The following is a 24,334-nucleotide window of genomic DNA, read 5'->3' as shown; positions in this document are numbered from 1 at the left end:
ACAGTGGAAGCTGACCCAGGTGGTTTGAGAACTTCAGCTCATTCTGTAACTGAGCAGTTGGTTTAATCAGTCAGAGAGCACACACTTCCACTGCATCTTGAAACGAAAGCCTTCTTCGTTCTTTCAGCTGTTGTCACTTAAGTGAATGGTTCGTTTGGCTGGTGGAGCTGTAGTGGCTGTCACGTCACAGTCTGAACACCTGCAAGGAGTACTGTCACAAAGCTTTTAAGAATCAAGCTTAACAGTCAGAAATTGAATTTCTTTTAAAGTCACTTGCATTTCTTTTGCTTCATGTGTCTTGTTTAACTGCTTTTCCGTGTTATCCTCTGAAGGGCTTTGGTAGTCACAGCGTTATAGTAACACCCTAGTTTCTTACTAATAAGAACTGCTGTTTATTTGGGCTGTCTGTCCTAAGGGAACTCGCAGGTGTGAAGGGGACAGGGACTGTGGCCCGCACTGGGCCTCCCTGCTGCCGGCCACTGGGCACTTCCCGTTCAGTGGTCCTAGGGTGACACCATCCATACTCCATACTCACATAGCTCTGACTATAGGCACTATTTAGGTTTTCTAAAAAAATTATTTTATTTTTGTTTATTTAGAGCTCAGTAAATCAGTCTGGATATGGTCAGTTAGGGAAAGTTCTCTCTCTTGCTTTAGCTTTGAGGGCTGGCATTGCCCTCATTTTGAGGCTGTTAACTAGGATATTTACAAGCGTGAGTAAACGGTGAGGGGATGTGGCTGGCTGCGGCTCTCTCAGCTGCCAACTGGTGATGCCCGCGGTTGATGGAAGGCGTGCCCTCACTTACACCTTCCACTGACCGGGGATGGCAGACCGTGGAGAGCTACCCTGAGACCAAGAAAATCACACCTGAAGTGGTTCTGATAGAGGGCAGTCTAGTTTGTTGTGTTCATGCTGTTCACAGCATAAGAAAACCAGGAGGAAGACAGCCTTGTACTCTGCAATACAGTGTTGGGTTCACTTTTTGGTGTTTTAAGAAAATTAGTTCTCTTCAGTGTCAATTCTCTTTTGAATTTCCCTCAGGGAAAGTCCTTAGGGTGGAGTTTTACTTCAATAATGACTATGTTCTGTAATGTTGAAAATGTAATATTATGAAAGTAATTTTTAAGCTATTGAAATGTGTAGATACTGTGATTATAAGACATCTTAAATAAATTTCAGATGAGTGCATGTATGATTATAATAGTGTAATGAGAAAGCTATTTATAAATATGAGAATATATTTATGTAAAAGAAAATGCTGATTTGAGGTATCAAAACATACTGAAGTGTAATCAGATAATTCCTGCATTTTGGCTATTATTAAATTTAACAAATTAGAGAAGTAAAAATACTAGATGTTGTAAATTGGCGTTATTTTGGTATAGTACCTGTTTTGTAAATGGCCTTAAATATCAAGTCCTCTGTAGTATCTCAAGATCACATACAACCTGTGGGTTTGGTTATCGTGTGGTGCAAAGTACACTGGTGTTGACCAACATTCTTGTTTTTATTGTGTCACTAATATTTTAAGAATGTTGGCAAGTTACTGAACCCATATGGGCCTCAGTTCACAATGAGAATTAATTAAGAAAATTTCTGTTGAGGGGGGAGGGTATAGCTCAGTGGTAGAGCACATGCTTAGCATGCATGAGGTCCTGGGTTCAATCCCCAGCACCTCCATTAAATAAACAAATAAATAAACATAAACAGATCTCTTTAAAAAATTATTTTGAAGCATCTTGTAAATTATAAGGCATTTTGCAAATATAAGTGATTATTATTGGTCAGTGCAGGAGAATGCTAGTTAATTTTTCAGTTTGTGACCCAGTATAATTTAATATATTGTGAATTATATCCTAAAACAAGGTTCTCAAGAGATTACTGTGCAGTGCTTTTCTGCTTTACTTTTACATATTTCATAAGAATAAGGTGATTTAGAATATGTAAATGTAAAACCAACTCAAACATTTAAAATAAAACAATCTTTTTATTCAATATTTGTTGGTACTGAAATGTCTCAAGTTATTTACAGCATCTGTGTTTAAATCAGCATGTCCTTCTCTTTTATATGTGCAGATTTTCCATTGAGAAAGGAATTGCTGGTCAAGTAGCGAGAACGGGGGAAGTCCTGAACATTCCCGATGCCTACGCAGACCCACGCTTCAACAGGTGAGGAAGAGTTTGCGTCCTCCAGCGGCTTCTCCTCCGTGACCCGCGTGGCTGCAGCAGAGCCCGGTTCTCCACATCCCGGCTCAGTTAGATTTTTCCCTCCTTGGTGCTGAACACTTTGTATGAACCGACTCTATTGTCAGTAGTCAGGATTTTCAGATATTTATAATTGATGGATTCTGAACCATTAATCATCTCCAGTTACAGGAGTTTAAAATGTTATAAAAACAACTGAAAAGCAAGCGTTTAAATTTATGAAGTTGCTTTTTTTCATTACAATGTCGTCATTTTGTCCTGAGCACACTCTCCGTCAAACCATAACCTTAAAAGGCTGTAACACAGATAAAAGTACCTACTTTTGAGTCCAGGTTCTGTCATTTATTAGCTCTAGAAAGACCTGGAGTTAAGTTACTTAGTCTCCCTCTCTGAGCCCCAGTTTTCTCATCTTTAAAGTGGGCATGATAATACCTATTTTATAGTTTTTTTTTAAATTAGAGAAAATATTCATAGAAGGTCTGGCAGCTTTACCTCACACAAGTAGGAGCTCAGTCAGTTGCTGTCTTCATTGAATATTGTTAAAGTTGGCTATTAGGGTTGCCTATGAAGGTTTTTTGTTTTGTTTTGAGCTGCTTTGGACAACTAGAAACCAGTTTATGTAAGTTGATTTTAGTAAACCTCTCAAAATTGAAAGTCTCAAGATTGCGGCTCCGACTGTTGGGGGTAATGGTCCGGACATTTAGACAGCAGTGTTCTGCTCATTGCAACGTTGGCTTTCCTTTAAGGGACAATTCAGTAACGTAAGCAATAGGAAGTTTTTTCAGATGTCTGATTAATGTCAAATATACGTACCTCGTATGTAAGCACAGCTGTGTCTGAGTAATACGCTTCATCAGTAAATCAGGAGTATGCTGGAAATAACAGTTTTTTCCTTCAAAAAACCAGACTTGTTATTTTAGTGCTTAAATATTGAAAATATTTATATATCCTTATATAAAGCCTTTATATGAAAATTTATGGGGCAACTATTAAGCAACAGATTGTGAGAAAATAGTTGCACAACATCTATCTGGCAAAATACTTGTATCCAGCAAATATAAAAAACTCTCCCCACACAGCTGCAAGATAACCTGATTTAATAAATAGGATACACGATTTTAGCAGACACTTTACAAGAGATCTGTGAAATGGCCACTAAACATACGAAAGATGTTTGACGTGAGGGAAGTAAAATTAAGTGAGATCCTGCTACATACCAACTTGAATGGTTAATTCTTTTAAAAATTGGTAATAGCAAGGTTGGCAAGGACATAGAGACATTTGGACCCTTACACTTTGCTGGTGGGAGTGTTTATTGGTACAACCACTTCAGAAAACGGAGTCGCAGCTTCCTGTACTGTTCAGCTCTACTCCCAGGTGCGTCTCCAAGAAGAGTAACACCTGTCCACACAAAGCTTTGTGTACAGATCTTGAGAGCAGCAGCATTCGTAATTGCCAAAAACTGATGTTTAATAAGTAATAATGTCCATTAACTGGTGAATAGATAAATAAAGCGTGATATACTCATACCATAGAAGACCGCTCAGCAATCAAAAGGGCAGAGCCTCTGAGGCGTGATGCACCAGCAGGGCTGCATCTCAAGAACGTTGCTTGAAGTAGAAGAAGCCAGACGCAGAAGACGACCATCTAACTAGTTGCCTTTAGTTATATGGTTGCTTCTATGGAACTGAGTCCTATTTCCAGAAAAGATTTCCTCTCAATTAGGAGTCAGCCAACCTCTTTTTTTGAGGATGCTATAGTAAGTCTTTTTGGCTTTATAGGCCGTAGCACCTCTGGCCCAAGTCCTCAGCCCTGTTGTCAGGTGGTGGCAGTGCGTTAAGGAGTGAGCTGGTTGTATTCCATGAATTCTCCGTGGACAGCACAGGAGAGGGCTGGTTTGCCCATGGTCTGTAGTGTGCTGATCTCTCCTCGAAATTGCTAAGGTGGTAACTCCCGCTTAAGTTTGTTCAGCAGGTTGTACCTCTCATAAATATGACCAAGTTCAAAGGAATGTGTTATTTTACCAAATGTATTTAAATTTTTCCTCTGAATCCACAGTTTGTCTGTGTGTGTAATGCTGAATGCTTAAAAGCAAATACTGAGCATAAAGCTTCCTAGAGACCGTTCTGAAAATCTGTCTTGAAAACAAAACAAATCGATCAGAATATTTTTGAAAAAGTTTCAGCAAAACACTTGCAAATGTCACACCGTCTTTGAATTTAGAAGCTGACAGTTCCGTTACAGTTAACTGTAGTAGAAGCATGTAGATAGCAAGATGGAGCCGAGATTCATGCTGGAAGGTGTGCTTTATTTCCTTTTGCCTTTTCCTTTGGTGGTGTTGTCTTGCTCCTTGACGTCCCGCAGAGAAGTGGACCTGTACACGGGCTACACCACCCGGAACATCCTGTGCATGCCCATCGTCAGCCGGGGCAGCGTGATCGGCGTGGTGCAGATGGTGAACAAAATCAGTGGCAGTGCCTTCTCGAAAACGGACGAAAACAACTTCAAAATGTTTGCTGTCTTTTGTGCTTTAGCCTTACACTGTGCCAATGTAAGTGATAACTTTTTTAAATACCTTTTTTTTTTACTACTCAAAGTTAAATTTTATTAACTTTTAAATGAAGTAGTTTAAGTTTTTTTTTTCCACTTTCATAAGCCAACAGTGATTTCTGATGGAGCGTATTTTAGGAAACACCTCAAAGTGCCTTAGAAGAAAAAAAATCTCCTAATATTTGGCGTTTATTTCAAGGCGTGAACTTGTTAAGATGAAAGACGTGGTTGATGTAAGGGTTAAACGGTGAAGCGCAAGGTTTCTGCCTCCTGGTGTCTGCTGACGCACAAAGGGGGTTATCCAGACCCTTACGTTTGCCATTCGTACCGCCTCTGAGATTCTCGTACAAGCAAAAGACTCAAGCAGTGCCTTGGCACCAGCCAGGAAGGTTTCCTGTGTGAGGAAAGCGAGGCAGCCGCTCAGCACGACCGTCGGATGCCTCCCAGGCGCGACCTCATTTCATCCTCACGCAGGCCTGCCCTCCTGACTGAGTGACATGCTGAGGTTCCGTTTACTCTGTGAAGTCTCCCTCTCCCGTAGGTGAACTTCCCATCTTTCTTTTACACGTTTGCATTTAAAATAAGTTAAGTATTTAGTGTTCTGTAAACTCGAATCTTTTAGCGACATTACTGGAATTTTGAAGTTAGGGAGAACTTTATTAACCTTTTGATGAAGCCAAATCAGCATAAATGGGAATTATCACCTTAGTAGTTTAGAGAAGTTGCCTTTGGGGAAGTAGAACCCAGTTCCACAGGAGCAACCGAATAACTAATGGAAACAGCTGAGAGAGGACTAGGAACAAAAAAAAGACTAAAACCTTGGTGACTCAGGATAGCCGTCTGCAGTCCAATCAGTGCTGTTCAGTACGCGCCCGCCCTCTCTCTGCGTCGCCACGTGCCCTGTCGTGGGGACGGTGGCTGTTACTTGGCTCACGGGAAATAAACTAGAGCAGTTGTCAAATGCTTTTTACTTCAAGCATTTTCTGTACCTGTGTATCTCCTCAGAGATAAAAATACTGACAGCTTACTTTTGTTTTGTTTCGTTTAAAAGTTTTAGAGAGTGTAATTTCCAGTGTATGCTAAATACTGATTTTCATCATTTAATAATGTAGTCCACGGAATCTAGGTGTTAGAACAACTTGGCATCAAAAAATATAGTGACAAGCTCTTATGATTGGAAACTTTAGCATCATTCTTTTCTCTCTTTGAACATGTATTTTTATTATCCCATGGAAGTTTATTCTAATATATTTTGTGCTATGAAGTGTTTTGCTATTTACCCTAAGATCATATTCTAAGACAAAAATGTATAATAAGTATTAAAAATTAATTTTGACCTGTAGTAGTAATTATTAGTATATATGTGACCAGAGCAACCATGTTATTAAATTTTGACAAACGATTATCAAAAATTTAAAGTATACATTATTGGAAACTATTTTTCTTAATGAGATGGCTGTGGTTTAAAAATAGTTACCATACCCATTCATAAAATTTACCTATTATTAGAGTAAAACTAGGCTTGACATAAATTTTTTACCCTTTTATTTTGAAATAATTTCAGACAGAAAGCAACATTGTGAAAATAATACACAGTATTCCCTTATACCTTTGCTCACGCTCCCCAGATGTTAACATGTTACCTTATTTTTAACTTTCTTTTATTGTGTTATAGTCAGTTTACAGTGTTGTGTCAGTTTCCAGTGTGGAGCACAGTTTTTCAGTTACACATGAACACACACATATTCATTGTCGCATTCTTTTCTGCTGTGAGACTGTTACCATTTTTGTTTTCATATTCTTACTTTCTCCTGTCTTTTTCATTCATAGATACCATTTTTCTTTGATATATTTGAGAGTATGTTTCAGACAGTATGTGTCATAAGTCTATAATTTTTAAAAACAAGGACATCTTATTTTTCTGCTGCATAATTAAAAATAAGGAAGTTCACGTTGGTACTGTATTCGTTTGTTAGGGCTGCCATACCAAAACTACAGAGCTGCTCAAGCAGCAGCCCTGGCGGTCGGACGTTAAAGGTCAGGTGTCGGTAGGTTTGGCTTCGTAGGAAGCCTGTCTCTTGGCTTATAGGAGACTTCCCCTCCCCACGTCCTCACATGGGGCTCCCTCTGCGGGTGTCTGTGCTCTAACCTCTAACCTCTTCTTGTTGGATTAGGGCCCACTTGAATGGCCTCATTTTACCGTAGTTGCCTTTGGAAAGGCCCCATCTCCAAGGACAGTGCCATTCTGAGGGTCTTGGGGATCAGGGTTTCAACGTGGATTTGGGGCCACCGTTCCGCCCGCAACAGCTGCTGCACCGCTGCCTAATCGGCAGACCTCTTCAGTCTCCTGTAGCCTGGAACCATTCCTTGCTCCTTGTGTTTCATGACCTGGGCGTTTTTGAAGGGTATAGGCCCTTTATTTTTGTAGACTGTTTCTGAATTTGATTTTGTCTGGTGTCTTCTCATGATCATACTAAGGTATCACTTGGACAGGAATCGCACAGAATGCTGTGTTCTCACTGCGTCCGCTGTGGGCGGGCACACGCCTGATTACTAGTGATGCTACCTTCTGCACTCTGTTAGGGTGGTGTCTGCCAGGTTTCCCACTGGCTCATCCTTTCCCCCCTTTCCTCACTATTTTAGAAGAGAATTTACGCAAAAGCCTCAATATCCATCTTCTCTCTCTCTCTTCCTCTCTGCATATTGATACCTTCTTCTAACACCACAGAGTTCTTTCCAGCCACTTCACTTCTGTCTTTGAAACTTTGTTCTTTGACACTGAGAACTGTGGCTCCCGCAGTTCGGCATCAATTTTATTTCTACTTGTCGCTCTTATTTTTTAAGGAAGCCTTAAGAATTCTTCCATAACAATTGCTCTTAATTTGATCTCCACCTGAGCTAAGATGGCAAAAAGTACTGATAATTCTCTCATCACAAGTTATTTTTAATGATCTATCAGCTGAAAACTCATACAGGTCCACCCTCAGCATCTGTCAGCATCTGGTGGAGTTCTGGAGATGCTGTGAGACTTTATTAGCACCACTATTTTAAATTGTCTCTTTGTTTTAAGAGGTTTTGGTATTAAAGCAATTTGAGAAAGGGGTTATTTGAAATGGGAGGTGGGGAAAAGTCATTTGTAGGTAAGAGTGTGTAAAGTTAAGAAGGTGGAAATTGATCCTCTTAAAATCTATCCATGTTTCCATGTATCCCTTGAAAAATCACTGTGTACTTCCAAGAATACATAAATGTCAGTTTAAATACTGTGGAGTTAATTCAACTGCGTTATTCAAGGAGCTCACCCAGTGGGTTCAAAGCTCTTCTAAGCCACTGATTGTGGCATCGTAAAACATGGCACCAATCGTGATGAAATGATTATGCCAACTGAATACCAAACTAAAACAAACGGATACCAAACGAAACCGAGAAAAATAGCACTCTTTCTGAAAAGTCGTGACTAAGTGAACAGACACTCTGTCTTTACGTGATCATTCAGGTAAATTATTTAGGGTAAAGTTAGTAGAGTTAGTTTATTGTAGTTTTTATAAACACTTTGAAACCCACAAAGCTATGTCTGCTCTCCAGCAGTGCCAGGTAGTGTACATGCCCCAGTTGTCGTAAGTCATCATCTGGTGACTCGTTCTGGACATAGTCAGAGCTAGTGGACCCAGGGCTGGTCACCGTGAAGGTGCCTGTTGAAACCCAAGTAATGCAGCTTCAACTCTCTGTGGAATTCATTACCTTTTTTTAACTATAATATTTATTCTCACCAGAAAAGCTTGTAAAATTTATATTATTTTCTATAGTTTCTCCAACTCACAAAGAGAAACAGCCTTCTGACCTGCAGCTTCAGGGTCCCTCCTCCTCCCCGCCGCCTTCGCTGGCCTTCCAGTGTGAGGAAGGCTTGGTACTGGGGTTATTTCAGGACTGTTGCAGTTCAGTAAGAAGACCAGTTTACATGTCTGCTTTAAAGTGATGACTTGCTTCGTTGAAGCAAACATCCTTCTGAATGAAAAAGGAAGAGGCCATGATTCCCCGTGTGTGCCAGCTTCAGTGAGACAGCAGTTGGTCTCCTCACAAGGGAGCCCCAGAGACTTCCCCAGCCAAGCCTGCCGGGTCACCGACCTCCCCCTCAGAGACAGACCCGAGTTCCAGCGCTCGCTCGGCACTTACGTGATTTTTTTTTTTTTTTTTTTGAGCCAGTTTGCTTCGTGGTCCTGAGCACTTTTTCCCCAAGCATCATATGAAGATTAGGCAAAAACCTTGTGGTAAATATTGTCCCAGGCCATTGATCGTGTCTGTGGCTCCCTGCCTTCCCTCCGTGTTCTCCTTGTTTCTAGAGAATATATGTGGATATTTATTGCAGTCGCAGGCCTGAAGCAGGTCTGTGCAGTGTGCAGTCCTGGTGACCGCTAGCTGTTGTCGGGTGAAATGGGCTGGTCCTGGGAAATTCGCAGTGTTTCTGCTCTTGGACAAATTCTTATATCCTTAATAGGAGTGTTTTGCCACATGCAAAATATTTCTGATACTGAATGGGGTGATGCTGTTCAGCAGGTCTTGTTTGGTTAAAAGGTTTGTCCAAGAAGCAGGGCACACGGGCCACACAGGCCCTCGTTGCGTCTGCTCTTCTGTAGCTTGTCTGTAGTTCTTCGACATCATTCCCCTTTTATTGGACTAAAGGGACAAGTTTCTGAGCGGCAACATCTCCATTTTATTTTTAGCAGATAACTGATAGTGCTGTCAGCAGAACGATACCCATTTTAAAAGACTGAAAGACTCTTTAAAACTGTCAGTTGATTTACCTGTACATTGTGTGATTTTAAAGAAACAGTTTGATATGACACAAAAAGCTAACAGAGTAATACATGCCTGTATCCTTGGCCTGGAACAAAGGAGTCCTTTAAGGTAGATCGGCTTTGCACATTTTGAGTTAGAGACATTTAACATTAAAGAGGGGGTGGAAAAAATCATTATTAAAATGAAACCAATTGGCTAGGGACAAATTTAATAAATGATTCAACCTTTATTTATTCCTGAATTCAACAACCAAGTATTGGGCCTCTTTTCTGTGCCAGACGGCAACTATGATGACTGTAATGTCCGAAGGGCCCCTGTTTGACATAGCACTTACTAAGTGACAGACCCTGTTCAGGACGCGCTACATATAAACACTCACCCCTAGTCCCACCACATCCCGAGTGAGGTTAGTATTAGCTCCGCCTGACACAAGAAGGAATGGACGCCCAGCGTGTAAGGGGTTTGAGGCCGGTCTCACCGCAGGTGCGCACGGCCAGCGCCCAGACTGCATGTGGGCTCACCCCAGAGCTCTCGACCTGCTGCCTTTCACTTGTCTTTAGGAAAGAGCATCATGAAGAACTTGGCCTCGGCTTTGGTTAAGGAAAAAAAAAGGATTTCTTTGCATTTTGGTCCTGTGATTTCCCGAAACCAGAATAGCTGTGCAGGCAAAGGAAGTCACAGCTCGAATGCTGTATGTTTGCAACAGTGTATTTTCAATCATTCAGTTGTTTTTTTATCAGCTCAGTTCTTAAGGGGCATAAACTTGTGGATTTTCCCTCGTGTTGGTCTCTTCCTTCTTGGATTCATCCATCCATCCATTTACTTATTTACTTGATTTTCACTTACATTCTTAGACTCATGTGGAGTCACTCCCCCGTGGGAGGCCCTCATGCCCAGGGTTGTGGAACTTTCTCCACGTAACCCAAGTGTTCATTGTTCTGGGCCCACTTTTGTGTTAGGTTTTTGTTTTTTTTTTTTTTTTTTTAACTTGAAATTCTGGCAGTCTGTCAGCAGTATAAAATTGGAAACTACAGCTGCGTAAGATACAGTTTGGGTTTTTATTTCCTCGTGGATGTGGACTGTTACCCCCTCCACACCCCCGGCCCAGTCAGCCTCCCTTTCCCTTTGCAGAGTTCTCGGCTCAGTGTCTCCTGTCACAGCCGTGGCTCCCGCCCCCCACGGGCCTGCAGGTCCCGTGGCCACGCGCACAGCTCCGCTGGGTCTCATCTGCCGTGGTCCACCGCAGCGCTGTTCGATGCTGCACAAGGCTTCTCGTGCAGGACTCTCCCTGCCTGTGTGCAGTGTGTCTTTGGATTTGTTTACAGGACCAGATTCATTTTATTAATACCATTCAATGCTACATCATATTGGAAACTTGCGCTTTAGCCAGTATTCTGTCAGTCAGGTCGGAAAGGTGAGTGGAGCAGGAAGGGGACAAGCTTCCCGGAAGAGAGGCGGCGTGTGTCTTGCGGACTAGCTGTGCCCCGTGTGTGCTGCCAGTGAGGAGAGTCCTTACTTGCTGCGCGGCCCGGTTGCTGCGGTGCATGCACAGGCTCCCGCGACGGACGCTTTCAGGCCCCCACGTGACACCCTGGACGCAGACTGGGGAGGCCGAGTGCCGGACCGGCCCTCACCGGGCAGGACAGCGCGCCACCGCCACGCGTGAGCCGTTCACCGCCCTGAGACGCGGCGCTGCTGTCCCGCAGAGAGGAGTGCGCGGTGACTGCCGGCTGCACTGAGAGCGTAACCAGCGCGTGCCCGAGTGCGTTCCGGCCCCTCACGTGTGGTGTCCCCCCGGGGTGAGGTCCCGCAGCGTCCACGTCTGCACCGGGAGCCCCGGGGCCCGGAGAGCTGAGCGCCCGGCCCCCAGGGGGGCAGGCGGTGAGTGCTGCAGAGGAGACGCCGCCCGGGCGGCCGGGCCGGGGTCGGGCCCTTCGTCGCTTCACCCTGAAGTGACTGCGCCCACTGTGAACATCAGTGTCAGGGGGTCCTCGCAACACCACCGTTTGTAGACGGTGGTGATTATTGTAGAAATAGGCCAAGAAAGACACTCTGAAGCATCACTAACGGAATGTCCTTGTCTGCCAGTAAGTAGAGACGCCCTTCTGTGCAGTTACAGTGGTTGTGTTTTCACCATGTGGGAGAAACATGCGAGTTATATTCCTGATTCCAGGTCATCTTTCTTCTGTCTTCTGTGCCTTTTCCATATGTTCGTGCCTAAGATACACCGTCAGAATAAAAGGCAGCTGCCTCCCCCGGCACCTCTTCCCACTGGACAGTGAGTCCAAGGCTGATTCCTCAGTTCCCGTAGACAAATCATGATGCAAATCAACTTAAAAAGACAACATAGTTTTCTACCCTCGTTAGTAATTCACAGTACAATGAACAAGGTAACATCATTTACTAATAATATTGTATGATTTTCTACTATTCATATTGAAAGTCATTTAAAAACAAGGACTAAAGTATCTGTAAAATTTTCCCAAATAATTATTTTTTGCTGTAAAGTAAAAGTTCCTGTTACTTACCTACACTGATGACAAAATGAAATATAAATAAAATTTAAATTTCATAATTTATATATTTACAAACATTTATAAAAATTATAAATTTAATTTTATAAATAAAAGTATAATTTAGTCTAATTGGAGGTCATACGCTTGTACAATGTTAAATAGTAGAGTATTTTTGCGAGGATGACATGAAACGGTGTGTGAAGGGCACTTAGAAAACTGCCTGCCAGAGGAGGTGCTTAGCGGTGTTGATGACCGTAGCAGCAACGTTGCTTTGCTGCCCAGAGTAGCTCCTTTTCCTAGAACTGTCTCTCACCCTGTGGACTGTTCCCCGTCCTGCCAGAACCTACAGCACCCACGTGAGTGGGAGCAAGCTGCATTCCGCTGGGGGTGGGGGGAGTGAGAACCTCTGCGTAGATGTGTTTTTGGGTAAATGACCTTGGAGAAGCTGCTTCTCCCGGATTGTTGATACGTGGATGGAGCTTTCATCAAGTTCATGCACCGGTGGTTGTGTCTTGTCCAGGATGCGGTCTCCTGAGACAGACGGGCTTCTAAAAGGAGGAAGAGGTGATGGTGGGGTCCAGTCTGCACTTTTAACCCCGGTCCAGGCTCTTCCTCAGCTGTGTTAGCGGGACCCCTCTGCTCTGGACATTCATTTCCATCGAGCCTCCTAGGATTGCTGCTTGGGGCAAAGTGAATAGCTGTGGAATCCACTGATTATTTACACCTGTTTCTTTTACAGAAAGATTTGGTGATCTTTTCTGATGGCAGATGACAATGTCTCGATATTTAGAAGGTGTATTCAAAGAAATAAACGGCATTTAATCTGAACCTTCAGATTTCAGGTGGCATTAACACTGAATAAAAAGATAATTGCTTTTCTGAATAAATGCCTGCTTTGCACACGGAGCATTTCAAAAATGGGTGTTTGCAGGTATTTCCATCACCGTTATGTGACTTCTTTGCTGAAATGTATGTGTCATATATACAAACTATCATAAACCTTTACGAAGACTGGGAGCAAAACTTTTTTCAAAGCTTTACTGAGGTTTGTAAATACACTAAACTGCACATGTTTAGAGAGTGCATCATTGACAAGGGTGTATAACCCCACTCAGGGAAACCATCACCGCAGACAGGGTGACAGATGGAGCCACCCACCTACACGATTGCTGAGTGCTCCTCTGTGGTCCCTCCCACCTGCCCCACCCCATCTTCACCCCCCAGGTTCAGGTGGCCACGATCTACTTTCTATACGTACTTTGCATTTTCTAGGATTGTTTTTTATAGGTCGAATCATAAAATCTCTGTTCCTTTTTGTCTGGCTTCTTTCACCTAGCATAATTATTTTGAGATTTGTCCATGGCATCGCGTGTAAATAGTTCATTCTTTATTGCTGAGTACTCCATTGTACGGATGTACTACGAGTTGTTTATTTAGTCACCTGTTGATGGGCATTTGAGTTATTTCTAGGTTTTGGCTGTTACAGTAAAGCTGCGGTGAACAGCTATGCACAAGCCTTTGGGCATCTGCGTTCCTTCCCTGAGTAGATACCGAGATGTGGGATTGGGGATCAGATGGTGGGGGTGTTTAAGAAACTGCCCAACTGCTTTCCAGAGTGACTGTGCCCTTGCTCGCTCCCAGCATCAGCAGTGTGTCCCCGCTCCTCCACCTTTGCTGCCTCTGTGTCTTCTGGGGTGAAAGGTCAAATCGTTTGCCTAATTTTGTTTATGATTTTTTTTTAAATCTCTGAGTTTTGATAGTTCTTTATATATTCTTGATACAAGTCGTCTGTCAGACTGGTGATTTGCAAATATTTGCTCCTCGTGTTTGGCTTGTCATGTCATTCTCTTAACAGTTTCTTTCTAAGAGCAGTTCTTAATTTTAAAGTCTAATTTATGAGTTTTTCTGTTTATGATCAGTGCTGTCAACATTGCATCAAAGAAATATTTGTCTAACCTAAGGTCAGAAAGATTTTCTCCTATGTTGTCTTTTAGAAGTTTTACAGTTTCAGGTTCTACATTTAGGTCTGTGACTCAATTTACTAAAAAATTTTGAGACGTGGTGCAAGGCAAGGCCCCACATCCATGTGTTTATTTCACACACGGGCATCCAGCTGTCCTGCCCCAGCACCTGTGGGTGCACGGACTCTCCCCCTCCTCCGCCTCCCCTCTGCAGCCCTGCTGCAAACCAGCCAGCCGTGTACGCTTAGGAGTGTGATGTTCTCCTGACGACCTGACCCTTTGTCATTTGAAATGATAAATGATCTTTATCCCTGGTTATAGTCTTTGCTCTGAAATCTACTTATTTGATATTTATACAGCCATTCCAACTTTCTCTAGACTGGTGTTAAATGGTATGTCTTTTCCAGCGTTTTACTTTTAGTCTGTTTAAAGATGCTTCTTGTAAACAGCGTAAGTTGGGTTTTGCTTTTCTAGTCAATCAGACAGTTTTTTCCTTTCAGTGGGGATATTGAGACCAGGCATATGTTATGTTTAGGTGTAAATCCACCGTCTTGGTACGTGTTTTCTATTTTTTCCATCTGTTCTTTATTTCCTTTTAGTTCTCTGTCTTCATTTAAAGTGGGATTTTTTTTTTAAATTTTATTTTATGAAGCAGTTTTTCACTTATTAAAATCTTCCCCATGAAGAATTTCATTTTCACTGTTTTTGAACTTGTTTGATAATGTATAAAGATGCAGCTGAATAGTTTGCAAAGTTAACTGATTGACATCAGAGAAAATGGAAATTTATCTGAATTTCAGTCAAAAATATTAGTGATTAGGGAACAAAACTTGGAAGTGTGATGTTTAAGAACAATTATTCCACTTGGATCCACATACTTTTTGGCATATTTTTCTCAAATAGTACAACTATTTCTAAGTATTGAAAGTAAACTGAAACAGAACTTAATGTTAGCATTTCACAAAGTATTAAAGAAAAAAATTTGAAAATTGATAACACATAATTACAGTGCTTCATTTCAAAATATATAATTGTTTAGTAAGAACAAAAAGTCTTGTTCATTAAATAAAATTAAATATTTTAAAAATACTTCTTTTTTAATTTCTATTTTAGTTTATGTGTTATCATATAAGCAATATATCAGCACATCCCACGTGCGCACAGTCGCTAAAGGAATCCACGTTTATTATACATCTGTCTCCATCTTTGTTTTACCAATAAAGAGTTTTACAATCAAACATTTTTCAAACTCCCTGGACTAGAGGACTTTGAGATCACTAAGAAATAAGCTAAATATTTTTAAAAGGAGTCATAGAAAAATACCTTAACTCTTGGCTCATTTGGTTTCTGTCCTAATCCGTTTGGGCTGCTGTAATAAAACAGCGCAGACTGGGTGGCTTATAAACAGCAGACATTTATTTCTCCGATTCTGGGTCTGGAGCCCAAGAATAAGGTGTCATTAGATAAACACCAGGTAATCTCACTACTTAGAGAGGATGCTTGATAATATGTCTTTTAAAATGGAGATGTAATTTTTAAGACACTGTGTGTATCTTCAAAGCCACATATGTGGGTATCTTCGCAGGGCACATGGAATTACACAGTAGGGGTAGTTAGTGGATGGTAATGGTGAATTCAGGTGTTGTTCTGATTCTTTTATACCAACCTCTGGACTTTAATGGCAGAACTTTTTAAACGCTCTTTGCTTTTCGCGCCCTGGGTGTGCCCTGCAGATGTATCACAGGATCCGGCACTCGGAGTGCATCTACCGGGTCACCATGGAGAAGCTGTCCTACCACAGCATCTGCACGGCCGAGGAGTGGCAGGGCCTCATGCACTTCAGCCTGCCCGGCCGCCTCTGCAAAGAGATTGAACTGTGAGTGCTTTGTCTGTTTCTTCAGGAGCAGATTTTTAATATGGTTGCAGTTTAAAGTGGAATGGGTTATAGAATTAGAATCGTTAAGTGCCATGTGACGCGCGTGGGTTCACGTGTTGCCATTTTCCGCTTCTAAGGAAGGAAAGGCCAGATCTCTTCATCTTTAAAAAAAAAAGTCTGAACACCATTTTGAAATGAGTTAACGTGAATGTTAGCTTTTCTCATTAGTCTTTGGCATACTTTACATGATGTCATATTTAATATTCAAAATGGCATTTGGTATCAGTTATCTAAAAGTTTTCATTTCCATTTGATTTTAAGTTTACAAATTAAGTTTGAGAATTTAGTAACAAACAGTTCAGCTTTCACACTTTGTTTCTAATCCTATGCTAACATATTTGCAACGGGCGATAGTGTCGTAGGAAAACGGGGCGAGAGGATAGCCGTGTCCCAGGTCTTGCGCGGATCCCTGGGATGTGCCCCCCTCCCAAGTGAGGGTCCTTGGCTTTGCTCAGGAAAGAATTCAAGAGCGAGCTATAGCTGAGTAAAAGCAGGTTTACTCGGAGATACTCCGTGAACAGAGCACGGGTTCTCTCGCACTCTGAAGGCAGAAGAGGCAGCCCGGGGGAAGGGGCCATCCTGTAAAGTGAGAGCGGCCTGGGAGGTGCAATTCCATAGGCAGGACGTGGGCCATCTCAGAAGATGAGAGGCCGTGAGGTGTGGGGGTGAATAGTTTAAAGTGAAAGTAGACACACACTCCACAGACAGGGTGCGAGCCTTCTCAGAGGGCAAGAGAGAGGCCGCGAGATGTGGGGCTGTTAGGGCTTGTGGGCTCCGTAACTTCATGTGCTCAGGAGCAGAAGGACTACTCCAGCTGTGCTGAGGAAGGGCTGGGAATTCCCAGGACCTGGGCCACCGCCTCGGAGCTGTCGTGGTGCCTCAGGTGTGCCGTGAGGCTCAGGGTCTACTGGAAGTCAAATCTTCTGCCTTCTCGGTTCTAACCAGTTTACACTGTATCCTCGATTGTTGTGTCATCCTTTTAATGATTGTGCCCTGTCCCCTTCCCTCCTGTCTCAGTGGGACCTGCCTATTATAAGTGCAAGCCAACACTGTTTAACGACATAAAAAAATCTTCAAATCTTCAAAAGTGAGCCAGAGCTGATTTTTGTTTATAATTGGAAATACAGATATAGTATTGCTAAGTTAATTATACAAGGAGGCCACTAGACCGATGTGACTAACGCCCAAGTGGTCCTATAAACAAACAGAATCTAAACTTGTAAATGCCTCAGGGTCACAAGATGGAAATGCTAAAGGCAGCCAGTCCCAAACAGCCAATTAGGCTTTAAGCGGTAGCCACTCAGTTAGCTTCTCTGCATCTCCTCTACAGAGATGTTTCCTTGGCTCCTGTGAGCAAAGTGCTCCCAACCACTGTAAGTTGGTGCTGCCCTATTCAAGTGGGCTTTTGCTCAAATAAACTCTGAAGATTTTCGGTTTGTCTCTGTTTCTCTTTTAGCAGTTTATATATACAGTGCATATTTGTGACACAATGGGGAATATCTGACTGCAGTCCTTTGGAGCCAGCTCCCAGGACAGAGCTCCTTTACCCTTAAAGTTTCCTGAGTGATGAGCGTAAGAGAGGTGTCTTTTGTTATTCAAGCATAAGTGAGCTTTGTCTGAGGAATGACTTTGGGAGGGTGAGGGCTGTTTGCCAGAGAAACCAACCTGTGACTAGAGGGTTGGAATTTCAGCCCCACCCTTGGACTCCTTTCCTAGGAGAGGGGCTTCGATTAAGTTAATCTCTGATGACCAATGGTTTACTGGTAATGGAATCTCTTAAAAAAAAAAAACCCTAACCAAGGAGTGCAGAGAACATCCAGGTGTGAGCACATCAGGTGCTGGGCAGGGGGTGCCCCTGGAGACCGCGGGGCGCCACGCCCTCTCCCACATGTGTATCCCTTCCATGTGGCTGTCTTACGGAAACAACAGGCCAGTCAAGAAACAAGCACCACTCGGAGGGTTGGAGTACTCAGATGTATTACGCCGGCAGGCTCAGAGGGGCTTCTGCTCCGAAGCTCTGAGCACCTTCAAGATGTGCACATGAGGTTTTATAGGGTAAAGTACAAGCTTGGGGTATTCGGCCAATAGGCATGGAACAGCTTTAGCAGCAGCAGCATCACAAAAGTGGAGGCAGGGAGGCAGCAAACCCAACATTCCAAAGCCAGATATGTATCTTTGAAAATCCAGCTGGCTAGCGAAACACATGAACAGCAAACCAACACTAATTAACCTAGATTTGCAAGTTAGTCTAGCAGAACTCAGATCAGTATTCCAATACTTAGATTTGTGAGTTATCTTGTTAGCCCAGCTCGGCCTCTCCTTCACATTCCTAGACTTGTGAGTTATCTTGTTGGACCAGCCCGGTTTTTCCTTCACAGCTGTTCCCGAGTTGTGTCTCTATAATAAACCAGGAGGAGTAACTCAAGTGCTGCCCTGAGTTTTGGAGCTGCTCTCGAGCATTATCTGACCTGAGCCTCCAGTTCACAGCCCATTGAGGAGAAGTGTTGGTGGCTGGACTTGCAGTTGGCATTCACGGGGTGGGGGGGGGGGTCTGTCTTGTGGGACTGAGCCCTGTTACCCTGTGGGGTCTGCATGAACTCCAGGTAGCGTCAGAATTGAACTGAATTGAACGAAATCAGTTGATGTCTGCTGAGAATTGGACAATTGCTTGGTTTGGAAAACTCACACATTTGGTGTCAGAAGTGTTGTAACTAGAGGAAGTTTGTTTTTTTTTTTTTTAAATACTTTACTGTTCTGTTTATTTGGGTTAAATGTTAGTAACTAAATTAGCATATGAAAAAGTAGGTAGTAACTTTGGGTGTTACTATTTATGAAATTTTTCTGAGTTAAAATAGGAAACAATCATTTTCAACTCTAAAAAAAATCTCAGATAAGATTTCCCCCTTATCTCAAGTTGTATACTGTATGTGTAGTATTAATAATATAATTATTTTTTACCTTTTCATTGCTCTGATAACAACCGCAGCTTCCTTTTTTACAGATTGTTTAATAGACAGTTAAGCAATGGCTTGAATCTTGGACCAAGTTCCTAAGGGGATGTGTGGCATTTCCTCCTTTAGATACAGCAGAGATGTGACTGAGGAGACAGGAAGAGAGACGGCTGGATCCCAGTGTTGTTTGAGTTTCTTGATAGACGAAAAGTTGAACTACTTTCTTTACTTGTTATTATGTTTATCCTAATTAATTACATTTCCTAGTAAACTTCTTTATTTTTATTTCAGGTTCCACTTTGACATTGGTCCTTTTGAGAACATGTGGCCTGGGATTTTTGTCCACATGATCCATCGGTCCTGTGGGACATCCTGGTATGAATGACCTATAAACTTCCTTTTTAAAATACTGAGTAGTGAGACCGCTTCCTCCCCCTGCCTAAATGCCTTGCCACTCTCCTGGTGGATAATTACCTTAAAATAATGCCATATGTAAACTGTCTCTTCTAAATCATGAAATTAGGAAAGACTACGATGTTGGGCAAATGTACAGCCTTCTTTTGATCTCCCTCAGAGGCTGCCACGCGGTTAACCACCACATGTCGAACCAGGTGATTATACGAATATAGATTCAACCGAAAGAGATGAGGTTACTTTTCCACATAATCACGCACTATTTTAGGTGTGTTTGGAATATATACATATATTTAGCATCAACTTTCGTCCTACATAGCATATCAGTTAAAACAGGTGTGAAAGAAACAGGTCTCCTAATTCAAAGCCTAGTGCTTTGTTAGTAATGAGGTTCTGTTGCCCTTTGATTGCAAATCTCTCTCCTCTCGCTGTGGCCTGTCCCAGAGGCCTTTCATGGCTTTGCATCTGTGTTTTTACAGCTTAAATATGTAAGCATTTACATACATAAAATGCAAAGAATAATTTTCTTTGTCTCTTTTTTACTAATTAAGTCATGAAGTGGCTTATAGAGGCTCTCAGTATTGCTAGAACTAAACTGTCGCTCCTTTCCTGTGGAATTCTGTGTTTTCCCTTCTATCAGTGACTTTTATAAATTACTGTTTCCAAAGGATGCACACAGGACAACTAACACGACTTACTTCTTCGATAGCAGTTGAGAGCTTGACCAGTTGAAACTCTTAATAATGACATACCTTCAGGGACATTTGACAATTTTCGGTGAGGAAAAATAAAGGTTACATATAGTTAGAGGTTTTATGAACTCTTATCTCTGGTGTTTCAGAGAGCCCTGTTTCATACTGATATGCTTTTGTTTTAAGCTGCCTTAAATCCATTGAGAGTTGGTAGGGCCTTCGATAAGTCTAAATACATGTTAAATAGAAAAACTCATAAGTTCATGGTATAATAAAATGTATATGTCATGTTCTTTCCTGTGCCGAGTCAGGGTCTTGATCAGGTACACTTGGTAATTTGAGTGCACTCATCTAGAAAATTCTTATGGTATGCATTTTTGCAGTCTGTGAATCTGAATATGCTTCTTGGAAAAAATTAGCTAAAAATACCCTGGAACAGGATGGTGATATGTTGTTGTCTGCTGAGCACCGTGGGATGTAGGAGATGCCTGAAAGATAAGCGGGTGGTGGGAGTTGATGCTGGGTGACCGCCGGCTGATCCGGGATCTGCTCCCTGGTGGGCCAGTTCCTGCAGCGGAGCAGAAGCAAGAAAGCGTCTTCCTCTCTGAACTGGCTGGAGAGACCGAGGGAGGTGGCAACGAGGCCCCAGGGCTCCTGCATGCAGTCACCGTAGAAATCTCCACCGACGCAAGTGTGTGCGGGCACAGACATGTGTCTCTAAGCCAGGCTTACCTCCTAGAATGTACTGGTTCTTTACCCCTTTCTGTCATGACCATTTCCTTTCCACACAGCTTTGAGCTTGAAAAGCTGTGCCGTTTTATCATGTCTGTGAAGAAAAACTACCGCCGGGTCCCGTATCACAACTGGAAGCACGCGGTCACCGTGGCACACTGCATGTACGCCATCCTGCAGAACAACCGCGGGCTCTTCACCGACCTGGAGGTGCGTGTCCGCGCGCGCGCACCTCTCGCGTGGCAGACAGATGCTCTCTGTCAGGGGCACACGTGCGATACGGTTACGTGACGGGTTACCCCAGGACAGATTTTGGTTCAGTAAATTCATAGATCACACTTTTCCAATTGCAATAGCCAAGCGTTTCCCCTATTATTTTGTATAAGAAATGTAGATACAGAAATTCCAACTTCACCAAAATATTCCTCAAGGAAACACTCGTTTTTGTAGTCTTCCTTCCCTATTAAAGCTCAATCCTCTGAAGGGATGTAAACAAAAGTGTTCTCTTTGCCCTGTACCCTGGATAACGTAGTCATGCTTTACTCCTCTGAGGACAAGAGCCTCCAATACATTTAAAACATAAAAGCGTATTTGATCTTCTCTAGCATAAGGAAACAGCGGCTCTGTGGTGTCTCACTGATTTACCAGACTTTCTGTGCTTAGAGCTGGTGACACACTCAGAGACTTGGGGCCCGCCTCGTCCATCCGCTCACGTACCACCGGCGAACCCTTCCCTGCGTGCCCAGCCCCGCCTGGTGGTGGGAGGGCCTTCGCCCCAGCCGTGTGGTCCCAGGTGGGCCCCCCCAGATGGCCAGGCATGTGCTCCCTCCGCCTGATCCCTCCACCCCATGGGGCTGATGAAAGTCCGGACCCCAGGCACCCTCCCCCGTCCTGGGTGGAGCTGATGGCACGCTCCAGGGCGTGCGGCCATGCAGAGGAAGGGGCCACCATCTCTGTGATGAAGAAACTGTGCTTCTCCCAAGGTCACATTCACACCAGAACCCAGGGCTTCTGAGGTCCAGTCCTGTCCTTTCTCCATCCTGTCAGACCAGATTCACAGTTTGGGCAGGAATCTTGGAAGATGCACTTTAGAAAAAAGTACCATTTTAAAGAAAGCCAAAAATGTTCCTTTTTTAGTAATAATGTTTAGATGGGGCTTAGCCTAATAAATAATTTATTATTTATTATACACAAAAAAAGGATAAAATTTGTTATTTTTTTATATCAATTTTTCCAAACAATTTTCCCTTCCATTGAATCCTGTAATTTCGAGAATTTCAGTATTTTCTTCCTTCAGTTCTTCTCAAGAAAGTGATTTCATTATCTTCTCTGCCAAAAGGTAGCCTGTAAGTTTGAGAACTGTGGATTATACTTTCAGATGACATTAACATTTATTTTCAAAAATGGAAAATTTTAACACAAGTGAGAAAAATTTCGTTACTACACATTGACTCGCATTTAAGTTCCTAGTTCATTATGTTCACTATGTTTCTCCAAAAGCTCATGTCTTTTTGGCTAAAAATCATCCCCAAATAACATACATCAATATTTAAAATATATTCTATAAGGAGGAGATTTAATTTCTGACAGCTTTAGAAATTGTTATTTGATCTTGTTAAAGGAAAATGTTAACAAAATAATTATTTTATAAATTATTTTCAGATGCTTGATTCTGGCATACATTTAATAAAACCATTCAACATTATATTAATAAAAATAAAAGAGGTTTACAAAATCAGAAAACTTTTCTCTATTGTGCGAGATTTTAAAACCTTGAAATTTCTTACTAGACTCATCATGGTTGACCTAGCAGCATAAAATATGGGAAGAGCCCAGAACAAAATGACCCTCAGAGCAGAACTAATGGAACTTACTGAGTCGTCTTAAGACCTCTGAGCACGTAGAGTTGGTCGCCTGCAAAGGTCGTCAGTTTAGGGATGATGGTGGCCGGGGAGACCTCTCTGCCCATTTAGGCTGCAGGATAAACCAGTACTGCTCAGCGGGGGGAGGGCAGGAGCAGGGCACACAGGTACAGAGACACCTGTGGGGACTTTTGCAGACCCCCAGGCCCCACCACCATCAGCATCTGCCCCGAGTGGGCTCTGACTTGACACAACCCAGAGTGATTCCTCAGGCTCCTCTCCAGAGCCGGCCTTCCACTTGACCTTGTCTCAGAGGAGGGCGCCCTGGCAGTTCCCCGCCTCTCCTGCGTTAGCTCATCCTGCTCCCCTGGACCGTGTGCTGTTATGTCCACCTCGGCACGCCCCCTCCTCCTGCCCCTCCGCTTGGCTCCCTCCTGACTTCTAGGCTCTTCTTTGCTGCAGACCCTGGGTGGAGTGGCTGTGCTGGTTGGCTCCCATGCCTCTCCTCCCTCTTTCTCTAACAGCAGCTCTGATCAGGCCTCTGACCCCCACACTGCAGACAGTGCCCTGGTCCAGGCACCTTGCCGGGTCCGGCGGTCAGTGCTCGGCTTTCCTCTTTGAGCCACTGTCTTCCTCTGGCTCCCAGGACCCCAGGGCTCTCCGATTCCTCTGACCACGCTGACTGCTCCTCCTTGTGCTGTTTTTTTTTTTTTTTTTTCCTGACTTTTTCTCTTCCTTCTGACTTTTTAAAGTTGGAATACTTGAGTGAGGGCTCAGACCTTTGACCTCTTTTGACCTCTTTTGCCCTCAACCTTGGTGGGCAGCCCTGTGGCCCTAAACGCCGTATGTACACTGACACTTACCTTCTCCAGCTGAGACCTGGTCCTCTGAGGTCAGACTTAAACAGCCAAACGTTTAACTCTCCCTGTCAACTGGACATCAGCGCCTCCATCCAAAACCAAACTCCTGAGCTCTCCTCAACCTGCTCCCGCTGTGACTTCCCATCACAGCAATGACAGAACCTGACTGTCATACTGGACACCTCCCCCCATCACCCCTCTTCCCGCCCTCCTTTCCTCTCACAGCCAGGCCATCAGAAAATCCTGTTGACTCTGCCTGCAGAACCTTCCAACTGAACTCGTCTCAGAAGCCTCCATCGCTGTCACCTTGGTCTGAATCTCTATTATATTTCACCTGAATCACCACGAAACCGCCCCACCGGTCTCTCTCACCCTCCTGAAGTCAGTTCTCAATACAGTGGCCAGCGTGGAGACCTTTTAAAATTGTCACTTGGAGGATGTCACTCCTTTACTAAAAACCCTGAAATCAGTCCCTGGTTCACACATACGATCTTTACCCAACCCCGTCTGTCATTCTTCTGTGTCCTTGTCTCCCTGCAGCCCCCACAGTGGTGGTCACTTTCCTGGTCCTCTGACCATGGGGTAGGGTTCCCCTGCCAGGATGCTGCTCACTGCTCCCCTGCCAGCCCAGGGCTCTCCTCCCAGAAGCCCCGCCCCACCTGCCCTCCCCACCGTCCTCCCGCCCTGCTTCCTACCCCACCCACCTCCCACCAGCGCCCTCGCTGCTCTGCTCTTTGTCTAGAGAGTTTGCCAATTTCACAGGCCTTATGACTGATTTACTTGCTACGGTCCTTCTTTATAATAACAGTCACATTGCTAGAATTTAACACTGACAAGGATTTTGAATGAAAAACTGAAAC

General features: G+C 43.3%; 1 protein-coding gene across 9 annotated transcripts in view; it reads left to right on the top strand.

Annotated features, from left to right (window-relative positions):
• The window catches only part of PDE10A (phosphodiesterase 10A), a 537,273-nt gene that overhangs the window by 466,317 nt on the left and 46,622 nt on the right, over nucleotides 1-24,334 (top strand). For all 9 annotated transcript variants that reach the window (XM_032485326.1, XM_032485329.1, XM_032485325.1 and 6 more), the window contains 5 exons: nucleotides 2,078-2,170; nucleotides 4,571-4,757; nucleotides 15,761-15,903; nucleotides 19,206-19,289; nucleotides 20,812-20,962. In XM_032485326.1, the coding sequence (XP_032341217.1) occupies nucleotides 2,078-2,170; nucleotides 4,571-4,757; nucleotides 15,761-15,903; nucleotides 19,206-19,289; nucleotides 20,812-20,962 (658 nt within the window). The remainder of the gene's footprint in view (nucleotides 1-2,077; nucleotides 2,171-4,570; nucleotides 4,758-15,760; nucleotides 15,904-19,205; nucleotides 19,290-20,811; nucleotides 20,963-24,334) is intronic.

Source organism: Camelus ferus, chromosome 8, assembly GCF_009834535.1.
Source record: "Camelus ferus isolate YT-003-E chromosome 8, BCGSAC_Cfer_1.0, whole genome shotgun sequence".
Taxonomy (NCBI): Eukaryota; Metazoa; Chordata; class Mammalia; order Artiodactyla; family Camelidae; genus Camelus; species Camelus ferus.
Note: the sequence above shows the minus strand (reverse complement) of the source record. Positions and strands in the feature narration are given on the sequence as shown.